At 39.5% G+C, this 26,096-nt stretch overlaps 1 protein-coding gene across 1 annotated transcript in view; it reads left to right on the top strand.

The window, feature by feature from the left end:
• The window catches only part of FAM13A (family with sequence similarity 13 member A), a 104,312-nt gene that overhangs the window by 70,095 nt on the left and 8,121 nt on the right, over positions 1 to 26,096 (top strand). The window contains exons 10-16 of the mRNA XM_044681590.1: positions 5,872 to 6,085; positions 6,721 to 6,859; positions 8,561 to 8,642; positions 12,690 to 12,907; positions 14,015 to 14,098; positions 21,450 to 21,545; positions 22,959 to 23,042. Of these exons, the coding sequence (XP_044537525.1) occupies positions 5,872 to 6,085; positions 6,721 to 6,859; positions 8,561 to 8,642; positions 12,690 to 12,907; positions 14,015 to 14,098; positions 21,450 to 21,545; positions 22,959 to 23,042 (917 nt within the window). The remainder of the gene's footprint in view (positions 1 to 5,871; positions 6,086 to 6,720; positions 6,860 to 8,560; positions 8,643 to 12,689; positions 12,908 to 14,014; positions 14,099 to 21,449; positions 21,546 to 22,958; positions 23,043 to 26,096) is intronic.

Raw genomic sequence — 26,096 nt, 5'->3', positions numbered from 1 at the left:
TCTTTTCATTCTACTTGGAAATAATTTTCCTGTAAACCCTTTTGTTCCTTATTACAAGCATACAGATCATAAGATAGGATCCTGCATGAACCAGAAATCTTTTTTAAAAAATTATATTTATTGAATAGAAGAATTTATGAATAACAAGAGAGAGAAAGCATATTAAGTAAATATTAAAGTAAAATGGATCATTTTGAATATATTAAATTAAAAGAGTTTTGTACAAATGAAATGAATGTAGCCTCGATGAGAAGGAAAGCAGTAAATTGGAAAACAACATTTTACAGACAATTTCTCTGACAGAAGTCTTAATGACAGAAGCCTTGAATGAATTCTAGTAGGCCCAGAGAAGCAGTGTAGCAAAAGAGTTAGGAGCTTTGGATTTGAAATCAGAAAAGTATAGTTTGAATCTAACTCTACATCTTGTTGCCTGTGTGACTTTGGGCAAGTCACCATGTCCATGGGCTTTATTTTCTTCATTATGTAAAACAAGGGATTGGATTAGAGTCCTTTCTGGTTCTAAACCTATAATCCTAGCATTGACGTTCGCTCTGTGTGTGATCTAGGACAAGTCACCGCCTCTTAGGCTTCCATCTCTGCATGCTGGGAGAAGAGGGCACTAGAATGTGCCCACTGTCACACACTCGCTCTTTTTGCCTTGTCTTATTTTCATAGTTAAATTTCTAGGTAAAAATGGAATTTAAAAGCTTTGTATTCTTAAAATATTTAAAACTAGAGGAGGAGGTGAATCATCTTAATAATTCAGTTATTTACGGTAGCAACTCCTCAAGGACTACTTTCTCAACCGTGTCCTTTGGCAGGTCAGTACTGGATGAAAGACGGCTCTTCCTCTTCTCAGGCTTCTAAGAGGAGCCTTGAAGGACTGGATTTCTAGTACTGTGACTCCTAAGTCCCAACCAGTGGAAGTAAAATCCGTGGGCCAGACTTCAAAAAGCTTTTATATAGCACATTTACTAACGTGGCGTGGTGAAAACAACTGTTAGGAAACATCTTCAGCACCCTCCCTCCCAGCTTCCACAAACACTCACTCGCAGATAGGATGGTGGTGACACCCTTGGGTGGGACACACGTGGTGAAGGGATAACGTGGTCCTCCTGATTCCTAGGCTTTTCTTGAGTTTGTAGCTGGTGTTCTTTTATGGGGCAAGGCATCATGCCTTCTGAAGCTGCTGCCTTCCTCAAGTGGTTATTTTTTGGGTAGGAATCTGTATTTATTCTCTGTGTCTCTTAGTGGTCCAGTCTTTCCACGGATGAAACAAAAACTCTTTCTGCCCCTCTCCTCCCCCCAGGAACCTCCCAAATTTGGAGTTCTTTGAAGTTCCTTCACTGCTGAAATACCTTCAGTTATATAAAGCCCCTTGTGGTGTGGCCAGCCCATTATGCCACTTAATCAGCTATTTTTTTTTCTCAACCTGAACAGGAAGGAATCTCCTATAAAGAGATCTCTAGTTGTAGCCCATCTTGTTTGCACATTTAAAATTTCATCATGCCCTCATTTTGATTAAATAATTGAGATTGGAGTATGGGAATATCCTTTTAAATAAGAACCAGTATTTGAATCTTTATTACATTATATCAAGATTAAACAGAGGAGAAAGTGTTCATGCATCTTCTCGTGGTCTGAATTGCAGTTTTTCAGTGTTATCACATGCTACATAGCAGATGGACTTTTCATGCCTGGTCTACAAAGCTGATTAATGATAAAACAGTTGTTCTTGTTTCTCATAACTGAAACACATAACAGTTTAATGATGCTATTTTTAAGAAGATAGTTGCATGTATGATACTTTTCTGATATGTCATGTTTATGAACCTATGTCCCCATGTGTCTAGAATTGATTACTAAGCACATCTTATCTCAAACCTGTCTGGAGCTATACCTACACTAAGCAGCATAAAAACAATTTTTTTGTTCTACAGTAAATGAAATGAATCCTTGTGAATAAATCTAATTAATGGTAAATAGACGGTCTTGTATTAGACTTGGCAATTTTCTTTAATTATATGAGCATTATAAGGACTAGTCTGATCCTTTGATCAAGAGGGTTTTTCTGCTAATTTAAGATAATCTTAAATGATAGAAACTGCTTCTCTCTCACTCTCTCTCTCTCTCTTCAACAACAAATTAGAGGATTTAGTGTCCTCAGACTATAGATGTAAGCACCTTTTCAACATAAATAATTTCAGCATTAATAAGTAGAAATTTTAAATCAACTAGAATATGCACATGCCAATATAAACAGCCAGCTTCTCTTTTGCCAGTGCCCTCTGTCCTTGATAGACTTCTTCCCCCCTCCCCCTGCGTTGTTTTGATCCAGCATTGCCCAGGAATTAAGTAATTGCTGCATTACTGTTTAACCTTTTCTACCTCTGATTAGCCATTCTCTTTACTGCATTCCTCAAAACTAAATGGTTTATTATGGCATGTAAAGATTTTTTGATACACCTGAAGAACAGTCTTGACTAATTTTGACAGTACCCTTTTCTGAAATATTATTTTTCCTTTTAAAATTTGGCTCCCCTTTCTTCTTGCTACTCCTCTTCTACTTTCTTCAAACCAACTAATATTTTGTTGACAGCTAGGCACTGTGCTTGGCCCTGGGTAATATAGATGAACAAGGACTCTATCCCTTGGATAATTTATAGTCTAGCTAATAGTTTTGGGTCATCTTTGTTTTCAAAAAAAGAAACAAAAATACCTCCTTTACTGAGAATGAAAAACCAGCTTGCCCAGTTTTGACCTGTTTACACTGTGGTCTGTAATGCTTTAGAGAATTGGATTACATCGTAGGCCAAAGTCTACAACAGAACTAAGGCTCATGTACTTCATTCCTTATTAGTCTTGGGTTTATTTGTAAATGTTACATACAGAAAACATACTATATCTAATACTATTTTCTTCCTTAGTTTCCACTTATAAAATAGACAGGAGTATATACTTATTAGGGGCAGCTGGGTGGCTCAGTGGATTGAGAGCCAGGCCTAGAGACTGGAGGTCCTAGGTTCAAGTCCGGCCTCGGACACTTCCAGCTGTGTGACCTTGGGCAAGTCACTTGACCCTATTGCCCACCCTTACCACTCCTGGGCTAAGGACGGTCCCTAGCCCGGATGAAAAAACTGCATCTGCTAAAGAAACTGCAACCTAAAGTAGGGGCAGCTGGGCTAGCTCAGTGGATTGAGAGCCAGGCCTAGAGACAAAAGGTCCTAGGTTCAAATCCGGCCTCAGACACTTCCCAGCTAGGTGACCCTGAGTGACCCATTGCCTACTGGTTGTGGCCCTATGCTCCTAGAATGGAGTCCCAGGATAAAAAAAAAATATATATATATATATATTTACATATATATATATATTTATTAAGCCACTTTTTTTTCTAAAACAAGTTATAATAACATATCTCATTGAGTGAAGCTTTTATGCATTTCAAGAATGTGCTAGCAGCACAGTAGCTCAAACTGCAAGTGTTTCTGTGGTTTGAAAAATAAATTGACATTTAAGGTCAGAGAATTCACAAATACAAATGGAATATTACAAATTATAAAGTAAAAGCTAGTTTCACTTATTTTGTAGGTTACCAATTTTTCACTTTTAGTTTCACTTATTTTGTAGGTTACCAAACTAGCGCACCATATGGTTTCCTTGAAGAAATCTTTATTAATGATCATTTTTTTAGTATGTATATAAAAACATTTAAAATGAAAAATCCATATCAAAGAAGGAATTTTTGTTGAGGAAGTTTCTCTTGGAAGTTCTTCTGAGACAAATAGACAAATGTGTCCTTTGTCATAGTGAGGATCTTTGGGATCTTTTTTTATTTTAGAGGAATTGGTCTAGGGCAGGGGTCGGCAACCTTTTTGGCTGTGAGAGCCATAAACGCCACATTTTTTAAAATGTAATTTCGTGAGAGCCGTATAGTGCTCACAGTGCCGCTCCTGTATCAGTGCCTGAAAAAAATGGACTTTATGGCTCCTGCAGAAAGAGCCATACTTTGCTGACCCCTGCTCTAGAGAGATCTTATTCCATTTCAGGAGATCCTCAACCAGAATGTGAAATTATAGGACATGAGCCTTAGTTTGGAAGCATCTGAGGGGAACTTCTTACTGGTTGCCTCTAAAGTGATTGGATGGATAGGATTCAGAAAGGTGAACCCATGTCAAAGGAGCTGCCCCATTCTGTGATCTACAAAGGCAAGCTTTATAACTAGCTCTGTCTCTTTGGTATGCCTTCTGTTCATAAGAAGGTTCAGTGTTGCCTCACTTCCACAGAAATGAATGACCAATTTAATTCCAGGAGGAAAGGGATGAGTAGCAGCAGTTCTTTATTGAAGATATCCACATTTAGTTCACCTTTTCACTCCATCATAATAACCCTTGGCATACAGAGTTTGTTGTAGCAGAAGCTGTTAAAGAAATGAGCCTTCTCTGGGTCAGTGTCCATTACCTGGTTTACTTACATAGTCATCACCTGGTCATCGAGCCAGTTCAGCCCATATGGGGTACCCATGGTCGTCCCATGCCCCCTTAGGCATAGAAGCCACATGAAAACTTCTCACTGGCTCTTTTCTAGAAGGTGCAGAGAGCTCTTGTTGAAAAATGGCCTCCAATTTTATTACGACTTTGTGCAAAGAGAGGCGAAGTTGCCACAGATCTGAAAGAATTTATCTGTCATGCTCTGTATATAGGTTGCCTGTCCATCTCAAAAGAAGAAAGGAGAAAAATTGTAAAAAGGAGCTCAGAAAAACGTATCTGCCATTTCTAATATTATATGCTTTATTCTCTCCTCATAGTCCCCACTCCTTGGCTAACCACAAAACTCTCTAGGAATTGTAGTTCTTCCCAGTTTGAGAAGGCAAATAAACTCATGGGACATTAGCCTTCGAAAGGGGAAGGAGGTAAAATTTAGCTCACGAGGACTACAAGGAGAGAAGAACAGCTGAGTGAAACAGGACATGACTAGCAGTGACCAGGATGTCTGCAGGTCTTTTTTCCGGAGCCAGCATGAGCAAACACAGAGCTGTGTGAATGAAGAAGAGTGCTGAGGGAAAACGAGATAGGAGGAAAGAGTGCTTTTATCCTGCCCTGCCTTTCTTCCACTTTTTGGAGTTTTTTTTTTTTTTTTCCCCATAAACATCAGTGTCTGATCATGTCTTTTAAGTTGCCTGGTGTCCTTAGTTTATGAGAACAATTAGAACCGTTTGGAGAGAGGAACCTTTCTTGGGGAAGGGACTGGAAGCTAAAACTCAGTTTTGTTCTCTAACTGGAGGCATAACATGAGTTATTTTATAAGGAGCAAAATCACTATAAATTCATACCCTTTTGGGTAAATTTACCTCATGAACACAAATCAAAATTACACAAACTTTGTTTGGGTGGCTTTTTTTTCTTTCCTTATATTCTGTTGGAGTCATTATGTATGTTATTTCTTTGATTCTGCTTACTTCACTCTGAATCAGTTCACCATTCCATGCTTCTTTGAATTCATGTTAATTGCTTATTATACTATAGTATAATTCTGTTACATTCATGTCCCACAGTATGTTTAACCATTCCCTAATCGATGGGAATCCACTTTGTTTCCAATTCTTTACTATAATTTTTTAAAAAGCTGCTTTTGGATTGATGATTTAATTTGGTTTTCAAAACAGATTTTTCAGATCCTTTTTTTGAGAACATGGAGAGGTGGGTGAGATCTATTGAACTTAACGGTGAATTGGGTTAATATTTACTGCATACCATCTCCAAAACTGAATAAGTTGTTTGGATGGTTAGGTAGTTGTATTAGACAAGGTGGACATAACTTGGAAAAAAATACTCTTCAACTAAAATGTAACCCAGTACCCCTGTTCATTTTCAGAGCCCATTCCTACTTTGTCCTCATGGCAGTGTGACAGCATTGATTCAGATGAAGCCCGCCTTTCCCCACAGGCAGGGCGCCTGATTCGCCAGCTTCTAGATGAAGACAGTGATCCCATGCTGTCCCCTCGATTCTATGCTTATGAGCAGAGCCAGCAGTACCTGGATGACACGGAAGTGCCTCCTTCCCCCCCCAATTCACATTCTTTCATGAGGTATACTTTGGTTTGCTGATGATCCTATGAATCATCCCCACAACATTAGAAAGGGGGGGGATTACAGGTTTTTTTTTTTTAACTGACTAGTAAATAGTGATAAAAACAGAAAAAATGGAAACTCTTTGCTAACATGAAGAATAAACATAGAATTCTTCATTCCCTTGTTTAGGAAAAAGTAGTCTCCTCTTCTCGTTCCCTTTCTTCCTAAGTGAAGTCCATTAAAAGGCCTCTCTCTTTCACCATGGGCTTGACACTCCTTTCCCCCTCATAAGAACATAGGTTTTATTGAGTCATAACCCTTTAGAACCATGTCAGAATGTGGCCTATAATAACCATCACAGCCGGATTTAAATCCCTCCTTTTCCTAACAAGTGCCCCAAGCAAAATTAAGTAGGGGCCACTATGTCCTCTGTGAGTTAGGGAAAGAAGTTGTGAAAATGGCAGTCATCTCCATTTTTCAGTAGGAAACAGGGTTCCTAAGGCTACATTTAATAATTAATTTCATTTCTTTCAAGGGAACAGAGAAAAGTAAAAAACTCTGAATATATGCCATATGGCATGCACTTTTCCACAGTTTTAGTGCCTTTTTGGAATCCTTTTTGGAATGCAATCTTTTTTTATGTTTTTCTTAGGAGACGGAGCTGCTCTTTGGGATCTTATGATGATTACCAAGAAGACCTAACACTTGCACAGCTAACTCGACGGATTCAAAGCATTAAGAAAAAGATCAGAAAGTTTGAAGACAGATTTGAAGAAGAAAGGAAATACAAAGTAGGTTTCTACATATACTTCTCTCTTCCCTCTACTTCCAAACTCATTGTTGATAGCAGTAAGAAGAAAACAACAAAAACAGTAAGACAATACCCTCCAATTAATGGAGATTTCTAATGGATTCCATTCTAGAAAATCAAATAAAAAATGAAATGCTATCAGTGTAGCATATAATCAGGAGCTACTCTTTAACTGCACTTGGACCAGTTAGACCAATCCCCAAAGGGTGGTCTACTTTTCCCTTCAGAGTTCTAGGCATAATCTGAAGGATTTGGGGTCAGCTTTCATCATTCACAACTAATGAGGCCCCACTGATTACTACCCTTCCATGATTGTTTGTTGATACCAGTTACTGAATTAGACTAATTAGCTTTTAGAAACTTTTTTTTTTATCTATTAAGGTGATATTATGAGAACAGCTTATATAAAACGTAAGACTCTTGAGGCTGTGACTCGTTCATCCATTAATAAAATACAGAAACAAGGGAAATTGGATTCCAACTTTGACCCAGCTCCTGGAAGTCTTCTGCTCGAGATCCTTAGGAATGGGATAGATTTTCTGCTTTACTCCCAGCATAGTTCTGAATCTGCTTTTACTGAACACTTCTAATCTGTGCTGAGATACTGGACACATTGCCCCTAGCCATTTCTGTCCCAGGGGTGTTTCTAGTACACTAATGAAAAGTCCAAACCCTCTGATTATCTGAAGTTCATAGGATCTTACTCCAGCCAAGGTGATAGGGAGACCAAGACTCTTTTTACCACTAAGAAATTTTTTCTCATAAATTTTGTTTGAGATTTCCACCACAAAGCTGTTACAGACACTGAAATTCCTGCTTCCAGACTAGTTTCATGATTTTATATAAAATCCCATGGAATAAAACAAGTTCCTCCTTTCCTATCCTAAACCAATCCTAACAATTTCTGTCATACTCATTTGAAATTTCTTGACTGATCTTAGTTCAAACTTCTCATTGATTTACTTGATGTGTACTGTTTTGTAGATTACTTTAAGTTGAGTGATATAATTAGTTGACTCTCAGCCTTATTATACTAGTTATACAATGTCTTGTGTGCATCAGCATTTTCTAGGAAGTTTTCTCAAAAGTGTCACAAATGGTATGCTTTGTTTCTTATATTAGTGAGATTTCTTATATTAGTGAGAAGCCAAAGGAGACAAGGTGGGGAAAATATACCTGAATAATATCTGGTATTTGGTTAAAACAATTCAGTATTGTCTTCTTTTGATATTTATGGAATATAGTCTCCAAAAAGATTTCTATTAGCTCTATCCTTTTAAGTAATCAGGATAAACACAGGAAAGAAACTGTCATGATTTTGAGCTATAGAAACCCTTAATTTTCAAGCTCCTGTTTTGCTATTCCCTTAAATAGACCAAAACTTAGAAACATAAAATGACTGAAAATGACTTACAAAGGGAACACAGTCATACAGTATGAGAAGCATAATTCTAGAGAAAAAGATCAAAAGGATCATGAAATAATTTTGTTAAAGGGAAACCAGGTGAATCATAGCTCATTAAGATGCTAAAAAAGCCTCTTGTTGCCTTAGATTTGGCCACACAATTTTATACATTGTCAGTGTACTTCTTTTTGCTTTTTAAAATGAGAAAGGAATGGATAAAATTGTTCTATTTCTTTTCCCAGCCTCAAATATTCAATCTAGCTTTTCTTCTTTCAGCCTTCTCATAGTGATAAAGTGGCTAACCCAGATGTATTGAAATGGACAAACGACCTTGCAAAATTCCGAAAGCAGCTGAAAGGTAAAAGGTTCAAACTGTATAGCCACCCTGGTGCTATTTTCTCAGTCTTAGAGAGAAAAACCAAAGCAAGGCTATACGAGAGAGTTAAGAAGCCATTCTTATTCCCCCATTTTCCCAAATAAGCCCAATCATAAGAAAACAGGTCTGCTAAGATGACAGATTCCAAAGAAGGCATATTATTTATTCAAGCCTTTGTTTTAGGCTCTTTTTTTTAGAATCCTGCTTCTATGTCTTGTCACGGTTACCCTGGGTTCTCAAAGGCTGTGCTAGTGGAATTAAAACTCTTGAAGAACCCATCATATTAGGAGAATTTCCGGTGATATTTCAGTCAGATACTGTGTATTTGATATCTGAGGAAAAGAATGATTTAATTTGAAAACATTTCTGTAGAGATTTTTTTTTTAGCCACATCTACACTCAAAAACACTTTACTAAATTCTAAACAACTTTCTATTATTTTCTATGTCATTAGAAGGAGTGCATCAACAAAGTATTGAAGTGTCATTAGGATATTTAACTCGGATATAGTGGTTGAGCTAATTAGATCTACATCAGGGATTCATATCAATACAATCTCCCAACTAATCCAAGAGATTTTTATCATTATCAAGGGTTTACATATCTGGGTTATTCAATCTAAATAATCCTTTAAACCCAATCCCATAATTAGATATTGCCTAAAAAAGAGAAATGGGGTCAGGACAACTACTAATATGATAACAAATAGTAATGTATATCTATAGACATTAGTTCTTACTTTCATTGTGTTACTTCTCTTATTCTGCATTTGTAATATTTTATGCCCTAACATTTGGTTTATTTTTGTGAAGATGCCATGCACAGCTAAAATTAAGGATATTTCTTTCTATTTCTATTCAATATTTTCTAGAGGCCTTCCATACCTAACTTTTCTAAAATTCTATTCAGGTCTTTCTTTTATTTTTAATTTTTTAGAATTAGATTTATCTAGGTCTGAGAGGGATAAATTGAGGTTCCCTCACTATTATGGCTTTATTGTCTAGTTCTCCTTGCAACTAATTTAAAATTTCCTCTAAGAATTTAGATATTATGCTATCTAGTACATAACATGTTTAGTATTGATATTAATTTAATATTGATAATTAATCATTATTGAAATGAAATGTAATTTTCCTATTTATTTCTTTTAATTAGGTCTCTTTTTTTTTTGCTATTGCTTTTTCTAAGATCATAATTGACCCCCTTCAGCTGAAGTAGAATAGATTCTGCTTTAGCCCTTTATTATAATGCTACGTGCATCTTTCTCTTTCAAGTGGGTTTCTTATAAATAACATATTATTGGATTATGGTTTATAATCCATTTTGCTAACCTCTTCTGTTTTTATGGGTGAGTTCATCCCATTGACATTCACAATTATGGTTGTTAATTTATATATTTCCTTCCACTTTATTCTCTTACTTTTCCTTCTTTCTCTTTAAGAATTTGTTTTACTTCTGACAAATCTCTCCCATAAATCTACCCTTTTTATTCCCCCTTTCTCTTAGCCACTTTCCTTCTTGTAATTTTCTGTTGGTGAAATATATTTCTGTTCTGTGTATATGTGTATGTGTATGTGTGTATGTATTCTTCCCTCTTTTATCTAGTTAAGATGAGAGTAAAGTTCAAATATCTCCTGTTCCCCCCCTACTTCCTCAGACTTCCTCAGTCTACTAGGAAGCATTCTGGGTTCAGAGGGGCTGTATAGATTTCTACTTCTACACCAGAACTATGTGCGATAATTTACCCCCTCGTTCTTTCTCTCACTTCGTCTTTCTTTCTCTTTCCATCCTTCTTTTAAGATCATCAAAATGTAACACAAGCACTCCTAGGTCTTCTGTCTAGTTAGATTGCATCTTAGATGATCCTTGATGATGACAGAGTCCTGAAAGGGATATATATGTTATCTCCCCATATAAAAATGTAAACAACTTATTCTTGTTTAATCTTTTATGTTTGCTCATTCATGTTTAGCTTTCTTTTCTTTTCTTGACTTCTGTGTCTATGCTTCAGATTTCCTAAGCAGCTCTTGTCTTTTCTTCAGAAAAATTTAGAAGTCCCCTTTTTCATTAAAGTCCTCTTTTTTTCCTTCACCTTTACTCAAGTTTTTCTGGGTGAATTATTCTTGCCTTCAACCCTAGATTTTTTTGCCTTCTGGAATATCATATTCCAAATTCTTTGCTTCTTGATGGTAGTAGTTGCTAAATCATATGTGGCCCTGCAGATGTCTCCTTGGATACATTAATTCTTTTTTTTTTCTATCTGCTGATATAATTTTGTCATTGACTTAGGAGCTCTGATTTTGGATATAATGTTCCTGGGTGTTTTCAGGATTCCTTCAGGAGGTGACTATTGGATTCTTTATTTTTCCCTCTGAATCTAAGAGATCTACAGAATTTTCTTTATGATTCTTGAAATATGATATGTGGCCTTTCTTTTTTTGGTCTTAAATTGTCTCTCTTCAATCTGTTTTCTAAGATAGTTGTTTTTGTTATAAAATATAATATACTTTTTTCTATTTTTTTAGTCTTTTGACTTTCTCTTGATATTTCTTGATTTCATTAGTTTCTATTTATCCAATTCTAATTTTTCCATTTATTTTACTTAGCAAAGGTTTTGTTCCTCTTGTTCAGGATGTTTTCAAAATAAACATTTATGAAGTTCCTAGTGTGCTAAGCCTTAGGAATACAAAAGGAGGCAAATGATGGTGCCTGCCCTCAAGGAGCTTGTAGTCTAAGAGGGGGGGGGGGGGGGGGAACAACAGGCAAACAGTTTCTCTTACCGTTTCTTCTATAGCCCTATTTCTTTTCAAAATCATTTTTTGATCTTTTTTTTTTTCAAATCTTGCTCTCTCTCTTCAGGAATCCCATTTAATTTGTGCCCAAACTGTGCTTTTATTTCATACTTTACTTGAAAATATTTTAAAGTCGGTCTCTTCTGTGTTTCAGTCTTGAACTTCCCTGTCACTGTAAAAGCTCTTTAGGATGGCATTTTGTTTGCTCATTCTTCTAATTCTTTGTTTGGACTTTTTGTTAGGGTTGTGCTCTGCACATTTGCTGAGGTGAATGTCTGGGATGAACTTTTGATATCTTCAGTCCTTATGCTGCTTTCTTGGGACATTGAAAATTGTGCTCTTCCAAGATCTCAGGGGCAGTTCAGACTGGGGACAAGCTTTTAGTACTTCCAAAGTCGTGAAAACTGTGGCAAAATCCTCCCATTACCCCCCTGGTCTAAATCTTTACAAGTTCCTGATCCGGCTTTCAGCAGGACAACTGTTGGTTTGTCCTTTGTTGGACGCTCCAATAAGTTGCTGCTGGACTGAGAGCACTCAGTCTACTAGGAAGCATTCTGGGTTCAGAGGGGCTGCCGTGCAGTTCCGCTTTGGCCTGGGGATCCTGCCTTTGGCATTCCCGTGCAGAATTCAGACCTCTCTGGAAGGTGGAACTTAGTCCCCGCTTTGCCTCCGGGTCAGTCACCCCGTTCCTGTTTGCTTCTTAACTTGTTCCTCATTCTGAACCATTCTGTCATCCCCAGGTGCATTCTTTTCCCACGTTCACCATGGATGTGGTGCCCAGAGACCAGTGCTTACAACTTGCACTCATTCAGAGACCCTCTGGAACCTCTTGGTTCCTCTGCGTGGCCATCTTTCAGTAGCCACCTGCCATCCCTCATGTCTGTCTGGGTTGGAAAAAAAAATAATAACTCAGGGATTTTTTTCCCTTGGATTTTTCCAACCAGGATTATGTTTCTTTTTGCCATTATTCAGTCATGTTTGCTTCTTTGTGATCCTGTTTTGGGTTTTCTTGGCAAAGGTACTAGAGTGATTTGTCATTCCTTCTCCAGCTCGTTTTACAAATGAGAAACTGAGGTAAAGAGGGGGAAGTGACTTTGCCAGGGCCTCAGCTAGGAGGTGTCTGCGTCTGTGTGAGGGCAGACCCAGCACTCTCCACCGGACTGAGCCAGGCAGGAGGAAGCGTGATGGGGCGCTGGGCCTTATGTCATGACTGCCTCTCCCTGTTTCATCTTCCTAGAAACAAAGCTAAAGACATCCGAGGAAGAACTAGAACCCTTGACGCGGCAACGAAGCAACACACTCCCTAAAAGCTTTGGCTCTCCACTAGAAAAAGATGAAAAGAAGCGGGAGGCGGCAGAAAAATCAAACATACCTGCTATTGAAGCTACCCTGGACTGTATTCTGAAGAAGCTGCACGATAAGCGGATAGAGAACAACTCTCCGGAGGACATCGAGGTACGCCCGCGTGGGGGCGCTTCGAGTCCCTGCTGCAGAGCTGAGCACTGAGTCCTAGAAGCCCCCGGAAGCAGGGGGGGGGCTTAAATGCCGAGTCCTTGGTGATGTGGGAGAGAGAACAGAAATGGCGGTGGTAACGTCGTTCTCCCCCGTTAGGCCGGGGAGCCTTACTTGAGAGCAAGCACTTTTTAAAATTGTTTTCTTTATATCCCAACACTTGACACAGTACCCAAGACATAGTAGACACTGAATAAATGCTGCTTATCTTACCTTTAGCTCATTTTAATGATTTTTATAGAAGAAAGCAAAATTAACAACTTGCTTTCTAGATTTTCTGAAGAGAAATGCAAAGCAGTGGAAAGTTAGTCAGTTAGCAAGTAGTGGTTCTGAAGTTATAGGTCTTGGGTTCAGATTTTACTGGACTGAATTTGGGCAAGTCATTTTCCTCATCTGTAAAATGAGAAGGCCAGCGTGTTCCTTTCAGACCTGTTATCCTATGTTTGCTTTTGTGGTACAATTCAACTGGTGATTCTCTGTGATAAAATCAGTGCTGTCACAACTCTTAGTTATTAAAAAGGGGGGCTGGAGGGCAAGGCAGCTAGGTGGCTCAGTGGATTGAGAGCCAAGCCTGGGTTCAAAGGTGACCTCAGACATTTCCTAGCTGTGTGACCCTGAGCAAGTCACTTAACCCCCATTGCCTAGCCCTTACTGCTCCTCCGTCTTGGAACCAATATACAATATTGATTCTAAAACAGAAAATTAGAGTTTAAAAATATTTTTTTAAACCCCAAAACTCTTAGCCCTAAGCAGAACCATTCCTCTTGGAAATGGAATATTCTCTTAAGGCAGCTTGGCCATGGCAGGTGGCCAGTCTTCCCTACAACGTGGAGATGCTTTCAGTGTCCTGTAGTTGGTCCTTGTCGATGCCGATGCTGGATTGATGTTGTGTAGGGCCAACAGTAGCCAGTTCCAGAACAAACTATGGGACAAGGGAAATGATGGGATACTAAGTATTTCAAGGTTTTTATCTTAGGAAGTTATTTAAGTAAAGGTGCTGAAATGTGAATAAATATTAATTATTTTTTCTTTCTCTTCTCCACCGTATAGGACATGACCAGAGACCAGATTGCTCTCGAAAAAGTAGCTCTGCAAAAGGCTTTGTTATATTATGAGAGTGTCCATGGAAAACCGGTATGTGAAATGAATTTGCTCTAATCTAAGTTCAGGAAGGATTCAAGTTGAGCATTTTTTTGTTTTGTTTTGTTTTGTTTTTTAAACCCTTAACTTCGGTGTATTGTCTCATAGGTGGAAGAGTGGTAAGGGTGGGCAATGGGGGTCAAGTGACTTGCCCAGGGTCACACAGCTGGGAAGTGGCTGAGGCTGGGTTTGAACCCAGGACCTCCTGTCTCTAGGCCTGACTCTCACTCCACTGAGCTACCCGGCTGCCCCCTGGAGTATTTTTTTTTAACCAGGATCTGTTTACTCTTATTTTATTATTATTATTACTCTTATTATTATTCTAATACATTTAATCACCAGTCTCCAGGCCAAAATATATTAGAAGCAGTAAATAAAAAGTGGAAAGAAGCAGCTAGTTAGTCAGTTAGCAAGTAGTGGTTAAGCTCCTACCATGTGGCAGGCACTCCAAAAAGTATTGAGGAAAAAAATTAAAAGAATGCCCATTCTAATGAATTTACATTCTAATGGGCAAGACAAAAGGAACCAGTCGTATAAAAGTTAACTAAAAATTGGATTCAATCTGCATTCCATCTAACAAAGAGAAGGAGAGAACGGTTGCTACTGTTGATGTGCTGCTACTGCTCCCATGAATTCCGAGTTTATTTGTAAAACCCTGGGGAAGTCGCCTCATCTTGGAATCCTCCGGGCCACTCTCGCCTCAGTCAGGAGTGCTTCTTCTTGAGGAATTCCCTACAAGAGCAAAATCGCCAGTTCAGCCCCCATCCCAAACCCAAGTCCTTATTGTTGAGAGCGATGGCCACTGTCCGTTGTAAAATTTTCTAACTCAAGAAAAGTGTGTCGGGTTGAAACAAGATCTTTTTTAAGTTCCTGTTGGGGGTTGGGGAACAATTAGGAACAATTAGGCGGTTCAGGAGATGGAGAGCCAGGTTTAGAGACAGGAGGACTTGGGTTCCAATGTGGCCTCATTCACTTCCCAGCCATGGGCCCCTGGCTGAGCCTGTGAGCCGCCCACCTTTCTCCTGGGTGTTCCCATTGGCTGTTAGGCAGAGGGGCGGGGGAAAGGGGGCGGGGAGCAGCTCCGCCCAAGTCCCTCTGCCTTTCCTGTAATGAAGGGGGGGGGGGCAGGCACTTGCCCAGAGAGCGCGCTACGTGCCGGAGGTTCATCACCACTGATATAGATTATATATGCACCATATAGATTTCATATATGTGTGCCACATAGGTTATATATAGGCGCCATGGTTACATATGTATACCATAGAGATGATGCATGTGTGTCACATAGATTTTATATGTGCACCATATAGATTATATATATTCACCACATAGATTTTATGTGTATGTACCATGTAGGTTATATACATGTACCATATAGATTTTATATGTGTGTCATAATGGACTCTATATACACCATATAGATTTTATATATAAACTTAACTGAAATTCAGTTCATGAGTGTCTGAAAAACTTTTAAGCAGGGCTTTCTTTTTTAGGAAACATTTTTAGGAATCTTTAGGAATGTTTGGATAGAAGTTGGACTTGTTTCATTTTTTGACTGTTAAGTTTTGTGCTCAGTCCTTCCCTAGGCTCTGTAAGACACACAGGAAATTGCTTCCCCTGCTTTGCTTGTCATGGCGCTTTCGCTCTTCCCCGTGTTCATTCTCCAGCTCCCCTGGTCCATAGTGTTGCTAAGGGAACTCTCTAGAGTCCCTAAGGCTCACTCCATCAAGGGACCATGAGTTTTGTAAGCGAGTCACCGTGTAACTAGAAGGCAATCTTCTTCCCCGATCTGCTTTGAATATAGAATTTATTATAAACATTCTTTGAAAAATACGAGTTCAGTTGAGATAACTTGGGTAGAGAATTGAACAAAGGTTAGAACATAAATTGGAGTTTAAAAATATTACGTAGTATTAAGAGAAAGAAACTTCTGGTTTGCATGTTTTGACCACAGAGAGTTCTACATTTAAATTGTTCATCTTTTCTTCTGGAATTAATTTTATTGAAAGACTAAATGATGTAATGGACAAAGAGTTGACCTGACAAAGAGTCAGGAAAACCTGGGTTCAAATCCTGCTTCTGATAGAAAATACTGGTACATGAAAGCAATCTCTAGTTGCTGCTTTTTTTCCCCTTTCATAATTCATTACATAGTATTACTGCCATTTCTGTATATTTTTTGTGTATTCACTAATTTTTTAAACTTTTAATTCTTTTCTATAATTTCTATAATTCTTACTTTTTCCTGCCTTTTAAATGTTAAGTAGGGGCAGACAGGTACCTAGCCCTTCCCCTATTTTCTTTTCTTTTCTTTTTATTTTTTTAACCTCAAATAAGGTGAGCTAGTAGTCACAGGGTTGACTGAAATTCTACCATGCGTATAAACTGGGGATAATAAACACTTAATATTCAAAGTTTTTATGAAGATCAAATGAAATAATATGTAAACCTCTGCAAACCTTTAAGCATGATATTTTATTAATAGCTATTACTATTACTAATCATTAATCAACCATATGTCAAAATGGAGGTAGAAACTGGTCATCTATCCTATGTGCCCCTCTTGGCTACTAAGAACTTTTTTTATACTTTTCATTACTGAGTTAGATTTTCTTCAGTTTTCTATCAAAAATCTTTTAAATTCTCAGTCCATGGTCCCTTACTTTCACCACAGGGACCATGCTACCAAAGAAGAGAAAGTATAAACCAAAATGTTAACCATTTGTAGTCAAGAGAACAAATGGTCAGTCTGTGTACACTCCCTTTCTAGATCTGACCTGTGTCTCTCTGGACAAGTTAGGCCCCCAGCTCATCCTAAACATGGGTGGTTTGGTCCCTAACTAGTCTAGAAATAAAAATCTTACTTTTCAGATATATAAAGTGAGGTGAACCTTGTACTATAAACAGAAAATTTAAGCAATATCTTCTCTTAAAAGAAAGGTCTGTATTTTTTCCCCAGAAAAACACGTGTACAAAATGGATCAATATTTGTAATGGAGGTAGTCTACTCTGGTGATAGCAAACTCAAATAGAAATGGAGGCCACTAAACTGTATACAAGGATCTCAGTGGGGTACATATTGACTTAAGAAAACTACATATTAACATAATCCATGTGCTTTTGTATACTTATTTTGTTAAATATTTCCAAATTAATCTAGTTTAGGCTGCACTCAGCTGTGTTGCATCCTGCATGGGATAAAGTAGCCCTGATCCTTCAGAGGTCTGAACAAAAAATTATCTGACAGTCCTCCTGGCAAATATATTTGGGAACGAGTTCCCTAGCTTTGTAGAACAGGACTGACACAAAGAAGTAGACAGCAGGTGAAGAAACAACCCCCAGCAAAACAAAGAAAAGCATTTGCTGCTGAACTCTAAAACATCTAAAAAAAGATGTTTTTAATACATACCTATACGTATTCTTTAATAAGACATTATTTTCTTAAAAAAATATTTTGTTAGAGTGGAATCTTTTTGTGAAAGGAAATTCAGATAGAAAAAATATATAAGAAGTCACTATTAAAATAGTGACCTTTTTTTTTTTTTAAAACTCTTACCTTATTCTTGGAATCAATACCAAGTATTGGTTCTAAGATAGAAGAGTAGTAAGGGCTAAGTCATGAGGATTAAATGACTTGCCCAGGGTCACAAAGCCAAGAAGTGTCTAAAGTCAGATCTGAACCCAAGACATCCTGGAGTCTCTAGGTCTGACACTGGGCCACCTACATGCCACTCCCCAACATTTCCCCCTTCTTTTAAGTCAGTACATTGGACCTTACATAAGTTCCCACACCGCACTAAGAGACCTTGTTCCCTGCCAGTGGTGAGTGAAATCTGTCTTCTAATCTCAGACGCTTCTGTCTGTTGTTTTTATTCTTTTAAAAAATGTTGGGCTGGTGTGTTTTGTGTTTAAATTATATTTATATATATAATTAAATTATGTATATAAATGGTATGTTTGCTCATACCATTAGAGCATTTATCAAGAAATCTGAGTCATACTTACTGCAAATATTTTCCCACTCAGTGGTTTTACTTTTAATCTTAGCTTTATTAGGTTTTTGTGCAAAAATTTTTAAATGTTTTGTAATCCAAGTATCCACTTCTGTGATCTTCTGTATTCCTTGTTTGGTTATGAACTTTTCTCCTATCCATTGATTTAATAGATAATATAACCCCTCTGCCCCAATACTTCTCTAATCTGTTTATGATGTGACCTTTTACATCTAGGTTACATATCCATTAAAGAGCTTTTCCAGATGTCAGTCTAAATAGAATTTCTTCCATCCTGCTGTCTAGTTTTCCCAATAGTTTCAGCCTCTAGAAAGACTAAATGTTTATTTAGCAGACAGTACAAAAGCTTAGGCCTTCTGGTCAGTTGGTTTCCAATTTTTTATAAGATTATATTCTTTCATAAAATCCAAGTTCTGTGTAGCAAAAGATTATGTAAAAGTCACAAGTTCTGCTTCTTAAAAATGGTTATTTTAATACTTACACTTTTGGAAAGGAAGCTGTCTGGAGAGGTAAACTAATTAATTTCATGTCCCACCTCTGATCCTGGGAAAATCTCTAAACCCTTCAGTGTCCCAGGAAGCTCGTAGCAGGTCATAGTAGTGTGGACCCTGTGGTTGACACTACTATGTCCATAGTCTGGAAGGTCCCCTTCCAGAATAATGTCTATAGTACTGTGGACCCCTTCCAGAATAATGCAATGCCAAGTTTTCATTTCTATATTTCACTGATTCAGAAGCAAAAGTGTGTCCTAGCTTGCTGCCTATCATAGAAAATCAAGCAAGAGCAGTGGATTGAGAACCAGGCCTAGAAATGGGAGGTCCTAGGTTCCAGTCTGGCCTCAGATACTTCCTAGCTGTGTGATCCTGGGCAAGTCACTTCCCCCTTCTTACTGCTCTTCTGCCTTGGAACCAATACACAGTATTTATTCACAGAAGGCAAGAGGTTAAAAAATAAAAATAAAAGTACTCTACCCTGAAACAGTGCTTACTCTATCAGATAAATAAAACTTTAAAGAATTTTGTTGTTGTTGTTCGGCTGTCTTCAGTCATGCCCAGTTCTTCATGACCCCATTTGAACCCAGGACCTCCCATCTCTAACCTCTCAAGCCACTGAGCCACCAAGCTGCCCCTTTACATCTTTAAAAATATTTTTTAAAGTACCATATTTTTAAAAAAAGTATTTTTAGAATGTACTATACACTTTAAAAGTAATTTTATTTTTAAACCAAAGATAAACCAGTCACTAAAAATAAGCTTCTGTGATATCTCTTCTCCTGTTAATGAATAGTGAATACTTGATTAGGACATCCTCTCCAAACTTGGTAATGTTTACCTAATGGGTACTTTACAGGAAAATAAGGTCAGAATAGAACACCAGGAAAAGATTTCGATTTGATTCCTGGGCTGCTAAAAGGGCAATGCCACATTTTCATTTCTCTGTTTCACCGATTCAGAAGCAAATGTGTGTCCTAGCTTGCTGCCTAGCCTGGAAATCCAACAAGACCTTCCACTCCACCCGCATTTAGTGGCTAAAGAGCTGGCTCTGAAGACCTGGGTCCCAGTCCGGTCTCTGACGTCGCGGAGCCAGTCACTTCGCCTCCCAGTGCCCTAGGTCAATCGCTAAAAAGCCTACATTGGCAGAGACAGTTTCTTGTCCTAGGATTTCCCACTCCTATGCCCTCGCAGGTCTTGTCCCTGTCTGGGTGCCAGCCCTGTGCTAGGCACTAGAGATGAGTCAGACCTAGAGACGGGGATCCTGGTTCTAATCTGGCTTTAGATCCTGCCTAGCTGGGTGACCCTGGGCAAGTCACCTCACCCCCACAGCCCAGTCTTGACCGCTCTTCTGCTTTGGAACTGATACACAGTATGGCTCCTAAGACATGAAGGTGAGGGGTTATAAAGAACAAAAGAACCAAGGAGCTTACCAAGTACTAGTGCGGGAACAAACAGTGTATGCTCAAATGGGTATACAGTCATTCTGGGGCAAGGAGGGCATTCGCTGACAAGTACAAGTCTGGCGTTGGAGCTGCTGTTGGGCCCCAGCGGCTGGGAAGAAGGGGAGCAAAGCGGAGAGGGACCCAGGAGGCCAGGGGCAGACCTGTGTATCGCCGGGCCTATCCGCATGCCACAGGGACTGTTAGTCTAGGGACTCCCAAAGGGGATGGCCGGCGCTGTTTAGGCACCTGGGGGTGCCGGGCGACCACCGTCCCAGGTGATCGTGGAAGAGGAGCCGCAGATACTATAAAAGAGTACATTTGGAAGTAGGAAATGGTATCCTGTAATATAGGAATATACCGCCATATATGTATATATATATATAATATTAAATGATTGTAATATAACAAAATGGAAAAAGTCTGAGTATGTCTGAAATGCCCTCTGGGAAACACACGTAGGCAGTGATCCAGCCTAGGATTTTCACGTCTAAATTCAGGCTCGCTCTTCTTCCAGGGCAGAAGACATGCCGCCCTGGGGCCGCTGCTAACTCCCCGCAGCTGCTTGGGTTCCCTCAGACTAGGGCCAGGAACTAGGCTGACGCGCTTCCGTACACTGGCACTATGCAGGCGGCCTTCCTCAGCAGAACGTAAACCCCTGGAAGTCGGGGACTGCTTCGGATGGACCTTTGTGCCCCTATAGGCTGCGTGGGAGCGTGGTGGGAGCGGGGCGAGCGCCAGCCCTGCCCCTGACGGGGTCCTTATCCACGTGTTGACCCGCAGTCCTTAAACCAATGGAAGCACAGATCCAGGTCCGCGGGAGGTGCTCCATAAGTACTGCTGGGGGGGGGGGGGGGGGCCTTCATCCTGGCCCGTTCTGTGCGGAGCCATCGCTTCCTCTGCGTCCTCGTCCTCGCTGCCTTCCAGGGATGCCTTCACCTGTCTATGACTTGATTAGGCAGCGGCGAAGCGTCTCGTGGATTCTACTTAAGAATCTGGAGGAAGCGTGGGAAATTCAATTCAGTGGGAAACTCTCTTCCCCCTTTCCCACAGCCTTCTTTCTGAATAAACTCAGTCTAAAATGACGTGTCCAGGCAAACCCCGGCAGCAGTGGCGGCTGTCTTTCTCTAGGGCTAGCCGGGGTTAGCGGAGTGATTAGTCCGGCAGTGCGTTCACGCGCATCTTTGTTTCTTACGCCTGAAAGTGGTGCTGGGAAAGTCTGGTGGCTTGCTAATATTCTCTTCAGTGTCCGGCATTAAGGCTTTTTGACTAGAAGGTGTTCTTTGCATAAATGGCTGTTGACGCGGAGATTCCGTGGCTCGTCCCCTTTGTTAGGGGCCTCCGGAGGTAGGTAAGCGCGGTAACCCAGAGAAGGGGGTCTCTTCTTCTTTTTCAGGCGACAAAAAGCGAGCGTCAGATTATGAAGCCGCTCTATGAAAGGTATCGGCTGGTCAAACAGATCCTGTCCCGAGCGAACCCCGTGCCCATCCACGTGAGTAGCCCCTGCCCTCCTTTTCAGCGTCCCCCGAGGACATCGTGGCATTTCTAGCTGGCTCATCGGAAGAATGGCAGCCTTGTGTGGCGGCGCATGAAGACCCCATTTTTAATGCTCACCTTTGGTCACTCGTTTTTGGCGTCCGGATCATGAGCTTTCCGGCCCCTTTGAGTAACGTATTTTGACTGCACATCATGTTTGTAATCTGGCAGACTTCCTCGGAGAGCGCTCAGTGCCCCCTCATAGCAAGGCCAGAGCTAACCAGTGGCCTCCCCAGGCCTCTCCCTCCGTATGGAGTGGGTTTATCATCCTGGCAATGGTTTCTCTGAACCGTTTACCCAAGGAAAGATTCTGTTCTTTGGGGGATTCTGGCTTCAGGCAAGAGAGAGAGCCTTGGAGGGAGAAGGAAGGTGGAGAGGAAAGAGAGGACATTGAGTATAGTGGCCCTGTGAAACAATTCTGCTGTCCACCATCAACACTGGGTTATTCTGGGCAGGTTCTCCTTCCTTTGACCTGTGCATTTTGGCCATTTTATGTTAAAGGATCTACAGCAATGAGAAATGGCTTCACTACACTGGCCAGCTTCCCATCATCCTAGCCACTTTTTTTAAAAACCCTTACCTTCTGTCTTAGAATCCATACTGTGTAAGGGCTAGGCAATGGGGTCAAGTGACTTGCCCAGGGTCACACAGCTGGGAAGTGTCCGAGGCCAGACTCGAACCCAGGACCTCTGCCTCTGGGCCTGGCTCTCAATCCACTGAACCCCCCAATTGCCCCCCATCCTATCCACTTTTCGATGGCCATGGTTCACTAGTGTCCTGTTCTGCATACACAGGTGGTCCTTTGGCTTTGAGAGGGGCATAAATCCATGTACATACGTACTGCTCAGGGTTGTTCCCTCTTGGATATCTCCTTCCTTGTCTGCCAAGGAACCAGTGATGCCAACTCTGTTTCAGTGCTCTTGTTGGCAAAGATCTTTAGATCTTCTGTGGACAGCATCTCTAGATGATCCCATCACTTTATGTTGTGATGGAAATGCACATAAAATATTGGTTTAAACTTGCTCTTTTCTGACCCTGAAACTTCTTGCTGTTCCTGTGACTACATGACCCCACTGATACTTCTTTCCATAGAGTAACTCTTCATTAGAATAAAAGAGTTAGCTGGAGAGTTATTAGATCTAACCTGCCACCTGAGAGAATTTTAACAGAGAATTTGAGAGAATCTTTCCTATTTATTGCAAAGTTAAATTAAAAGAATAAATAAGTGGGTTATACTCCTGGATTCTTATTTTCCCCTAGGGAGAAACTAATATGTAAACCAGTGGCTGGAATAAAAGAAAGGATAGGGAAAGAGGGGGAAGAAGAGAAAGGGATTCATAATATAACGTATTTTTAATGCTCGCCACAGGGATCCCCCTCCAACAGGCGGAGAAGTCCTTTGCTACAACCAATTATTGAGGGCGAAACAGCTTCCTTCTACAAGGACGTAAAGGTGAAGACATCAAAGTACTAATAACTAGTTCCTCAATGTCTCTGTCTCTTTTGTTAATGAAAAATATATTAATTATTCTCCAGTATTACTTCTAGAATATCTCCAGAAGAACATTAGCTATATGAATATGGTCGATTTTGAACCTTTTTTGATTAGCTTATTTCCTTTGCTCTGTTTTCAGTGTATGTTGTTGTTTGATGTCACAATTAACACAAGTTTCTGGAATGGATTTTCTTCACTACAGATTTCTCCAACTTCCATAGAGGGACAGTCCAGTTAGCAACCAAGATCACAGTTTTCTACCTGTGCTGGGATTTTTCTTCTCCTCTAGATCTTCCTAATTAGATTTCTAGAAAAGGCACTTATTTTGCAATGAAATTTTTTTCATATATGAAAATGGAGCTTCTGACCTACCATGAACACAACATTTGATTTGTATTCTTTATTTAGTTGTGGTGATGGAGGTACAAAAAGCTCTCTACTTTCTGTGGCTCAGTCTCTGTTGCCTATATTTGCAAGGCTGAATTTAAATATTCAGGCAAGATCACTCAGTGTTTCTTCAATTACTTAAAATGGATCCATAAAGAGATCAGTTCTGTTACTCTTACTTTGTTGATATATTCCAAAATGAAATTTAAATTCATTACTCTTGATTTTTGTTAGCAACTTAAAAAAACAACAACAAACCTTACCTTCCATCTTAGAATCAATACTACGTATTGATTCCAAGGTAGAAGAGCGATAAAAACCAGGCAATGGGGGTTAAGTGACTTGCTCAGGGTCACACAGTTAGGAAGTGTCTGAAGCCAGAAATGAATCCAGGATCTCCTGGCTTTCTAGCTGCTGAACCACCCAGCTGTCCTCACAAACTTTTGAAAAAAGCATATGGATGACAAAAGACACTAGTAAGGTTTCATGTTCTCAGATATTTTCACTTATGTCTTGCAAGGATAATCTGAAGCTGAACACAGTTGTGTTTTAACTCTGATCCAGTTTGTTTGTTGACTAATTCAAATACCATAATTTTTTCTGTGAATTTGGACATTTGAAGGTGAAAATTAGAACATTATTCTGGTATATACATGTGATAGAGCTCTTCCTAGAGAAGAAAACTTGCTCTTCTAATAGTACTTTCCTTGTCACATGAACTGTGGCTATACTTCCAATTTTTTATTAGAAAAAACCTTTAAAAATTCTTGCCCTATAGTTGAAATTATCTTTATACCCACTTCCAGTTAATGTTCTATATGAAATTCATTCTATTTCTAGACAGCTCTAATCATTTAAATTTATATATATTTTTCTTTTTCTTATATATGTCTCAATAATTTCTACCCATTCATCCTAGTTTTGCCATCCGTGGCAATACAAAATCCTTCCAAATTATAGCCTTCAGATATGTAGACAAAGCTAATCTGTTTGCCCCCAAGTCTTCTGTTCTCTAGGCCAAACATCTCTGGTTCCACTAAACATTCCTCACATAATGTGGTTTATAATCACTTTATTATCTTGATGGCTGTCTCCAAGCAAGTCCTCTGGATCTGTTGCCTTCCTTGGAGTGGATGTCACATTTCTGTTCCAGTTGCCTAGGATCACATGTTCGGTGTTTTATTGAACAAGATTCCTAGGTCCCAAGGTTTGAGAAAGCCTTTTCTAAATCTGAGGTCCCAGAGCTTGTGGGCCTGGTGTGTCTGGAACCAGATTAAAATGTCATTGGGAAATGTTTACAAAAGAAACAAAAATACAGTATAAGGGAAGGAATGTTCATGGGTGGTTTTCTGAGTCAATCTTTCAGCAGAGGTCTGTTCCTACGAGTTTGACACCCCTGGTCTAAATTATTAACAAAAATGTTGGTTAGAACAGAGCCATCCAAGAAAGAGCCATAGGATGCTCCTGTAGGATAGTCTCCATCTGTTAGCCATACAACCAGTCACTTCATTTCTGTCTGTCTCAGTTTCCTCATCTGTAACATAGGAACAAGAATCGTGCCTAACTCCCAGGGTTGTCATGGGGATAAAATGAGGCAATACTTGTCAAACACTTTACAAACCTCAAAGTTCAATATAAATACTAGCTATTATTATTATTATTATTATTACCATTATTCACTGCCTCCTACACCTTCTGAGAGATGACACTGTTACAAAACCAAATAATTTTGGTTGTGCTCTTCCCCTCTTTTATTTCTACTTATCTTTTGTTTTTACACTACTTTTATTCCTAAATATATTGTTTTCATGTCCCTTACTCAATAAACTTCCCATTTTTTTATACCCTTACATTCTGTCTTAGAAACAATACTATGTATTGGTTCCAAGGCAGAAGAGCAATAAGGGCTAGGCCTTGGGGGTTAAGTGACTTGCCCAGGGTCACACAGCTAGGAAGTGTCCGAGGACGGATTCAAAGTCTCTAGGCCTGGCTCTCAGTCCACTGAGCCACCTAAGCGGAGCCTCTCCTCCATCCACAAGTATCTTTTAAGAAAATGTTTTAAGAAGAAGAGGGAAAAAGCTCCATAAAATCAATCCATATATCAACATTGGATGAGCAAAATTCTACACCTATATTTCTTACCTTCTTATCTCCAACTACTCTTACTTTATCTCTTACCTTAAAAAGGCTATTTTCTCCTTTTTTCCTCTGAGCTGAGCTTGGTCTAGTAGTTTCTTTTTTCATTCTTTCCTTTTCCATTGTCACTATAGACAGTGTTTCTGCTTCTCCATCACTTTATGCCTGTGCATGCAGCTTTGCCAAGCTTCTAGGAGTGCTTCCTGCTCGTTATTTCTTAGAGTTCAGTAATGTCATCATAGCAATCTTTTTAGCCATTCCCCAATTCAAAGACATTGACTTTGTAGTGATTGATTTGAGCAGAATTAGGATTCTAAACAATGTCTTGATCATTGAAATCTCCCATGATAAAGAGTTCAAATTGTGTGTGAGTGGGGTTGGGAAAAGCATCCAAAAAAATACCCCTTGTACCCAATACAAGTATGCCTCCATGCTGATTTCTGTACTTCCTTTCTCTCAACAGTTTCATCATATTACATATATGTGCAA

Source organism: Gracilinanus agilis, chromosome 6 (genome assembly GCF_016433145.1).
Source record: "Gracilinanus agilis isolate LMUSP501 chromosome 6, AgileGrace, whole genome shotgun sequence".
Classification (NCBI taxonomy): Eukaryota; Metazoa; Chordata; class Mammalia; order Didelphimorphia; family Didelphidae; genus Gracilinanus; species Gracilinanus agilis.
This window is presented reverse-complemented; position numbering and strand designations above follow the sequence as displayed.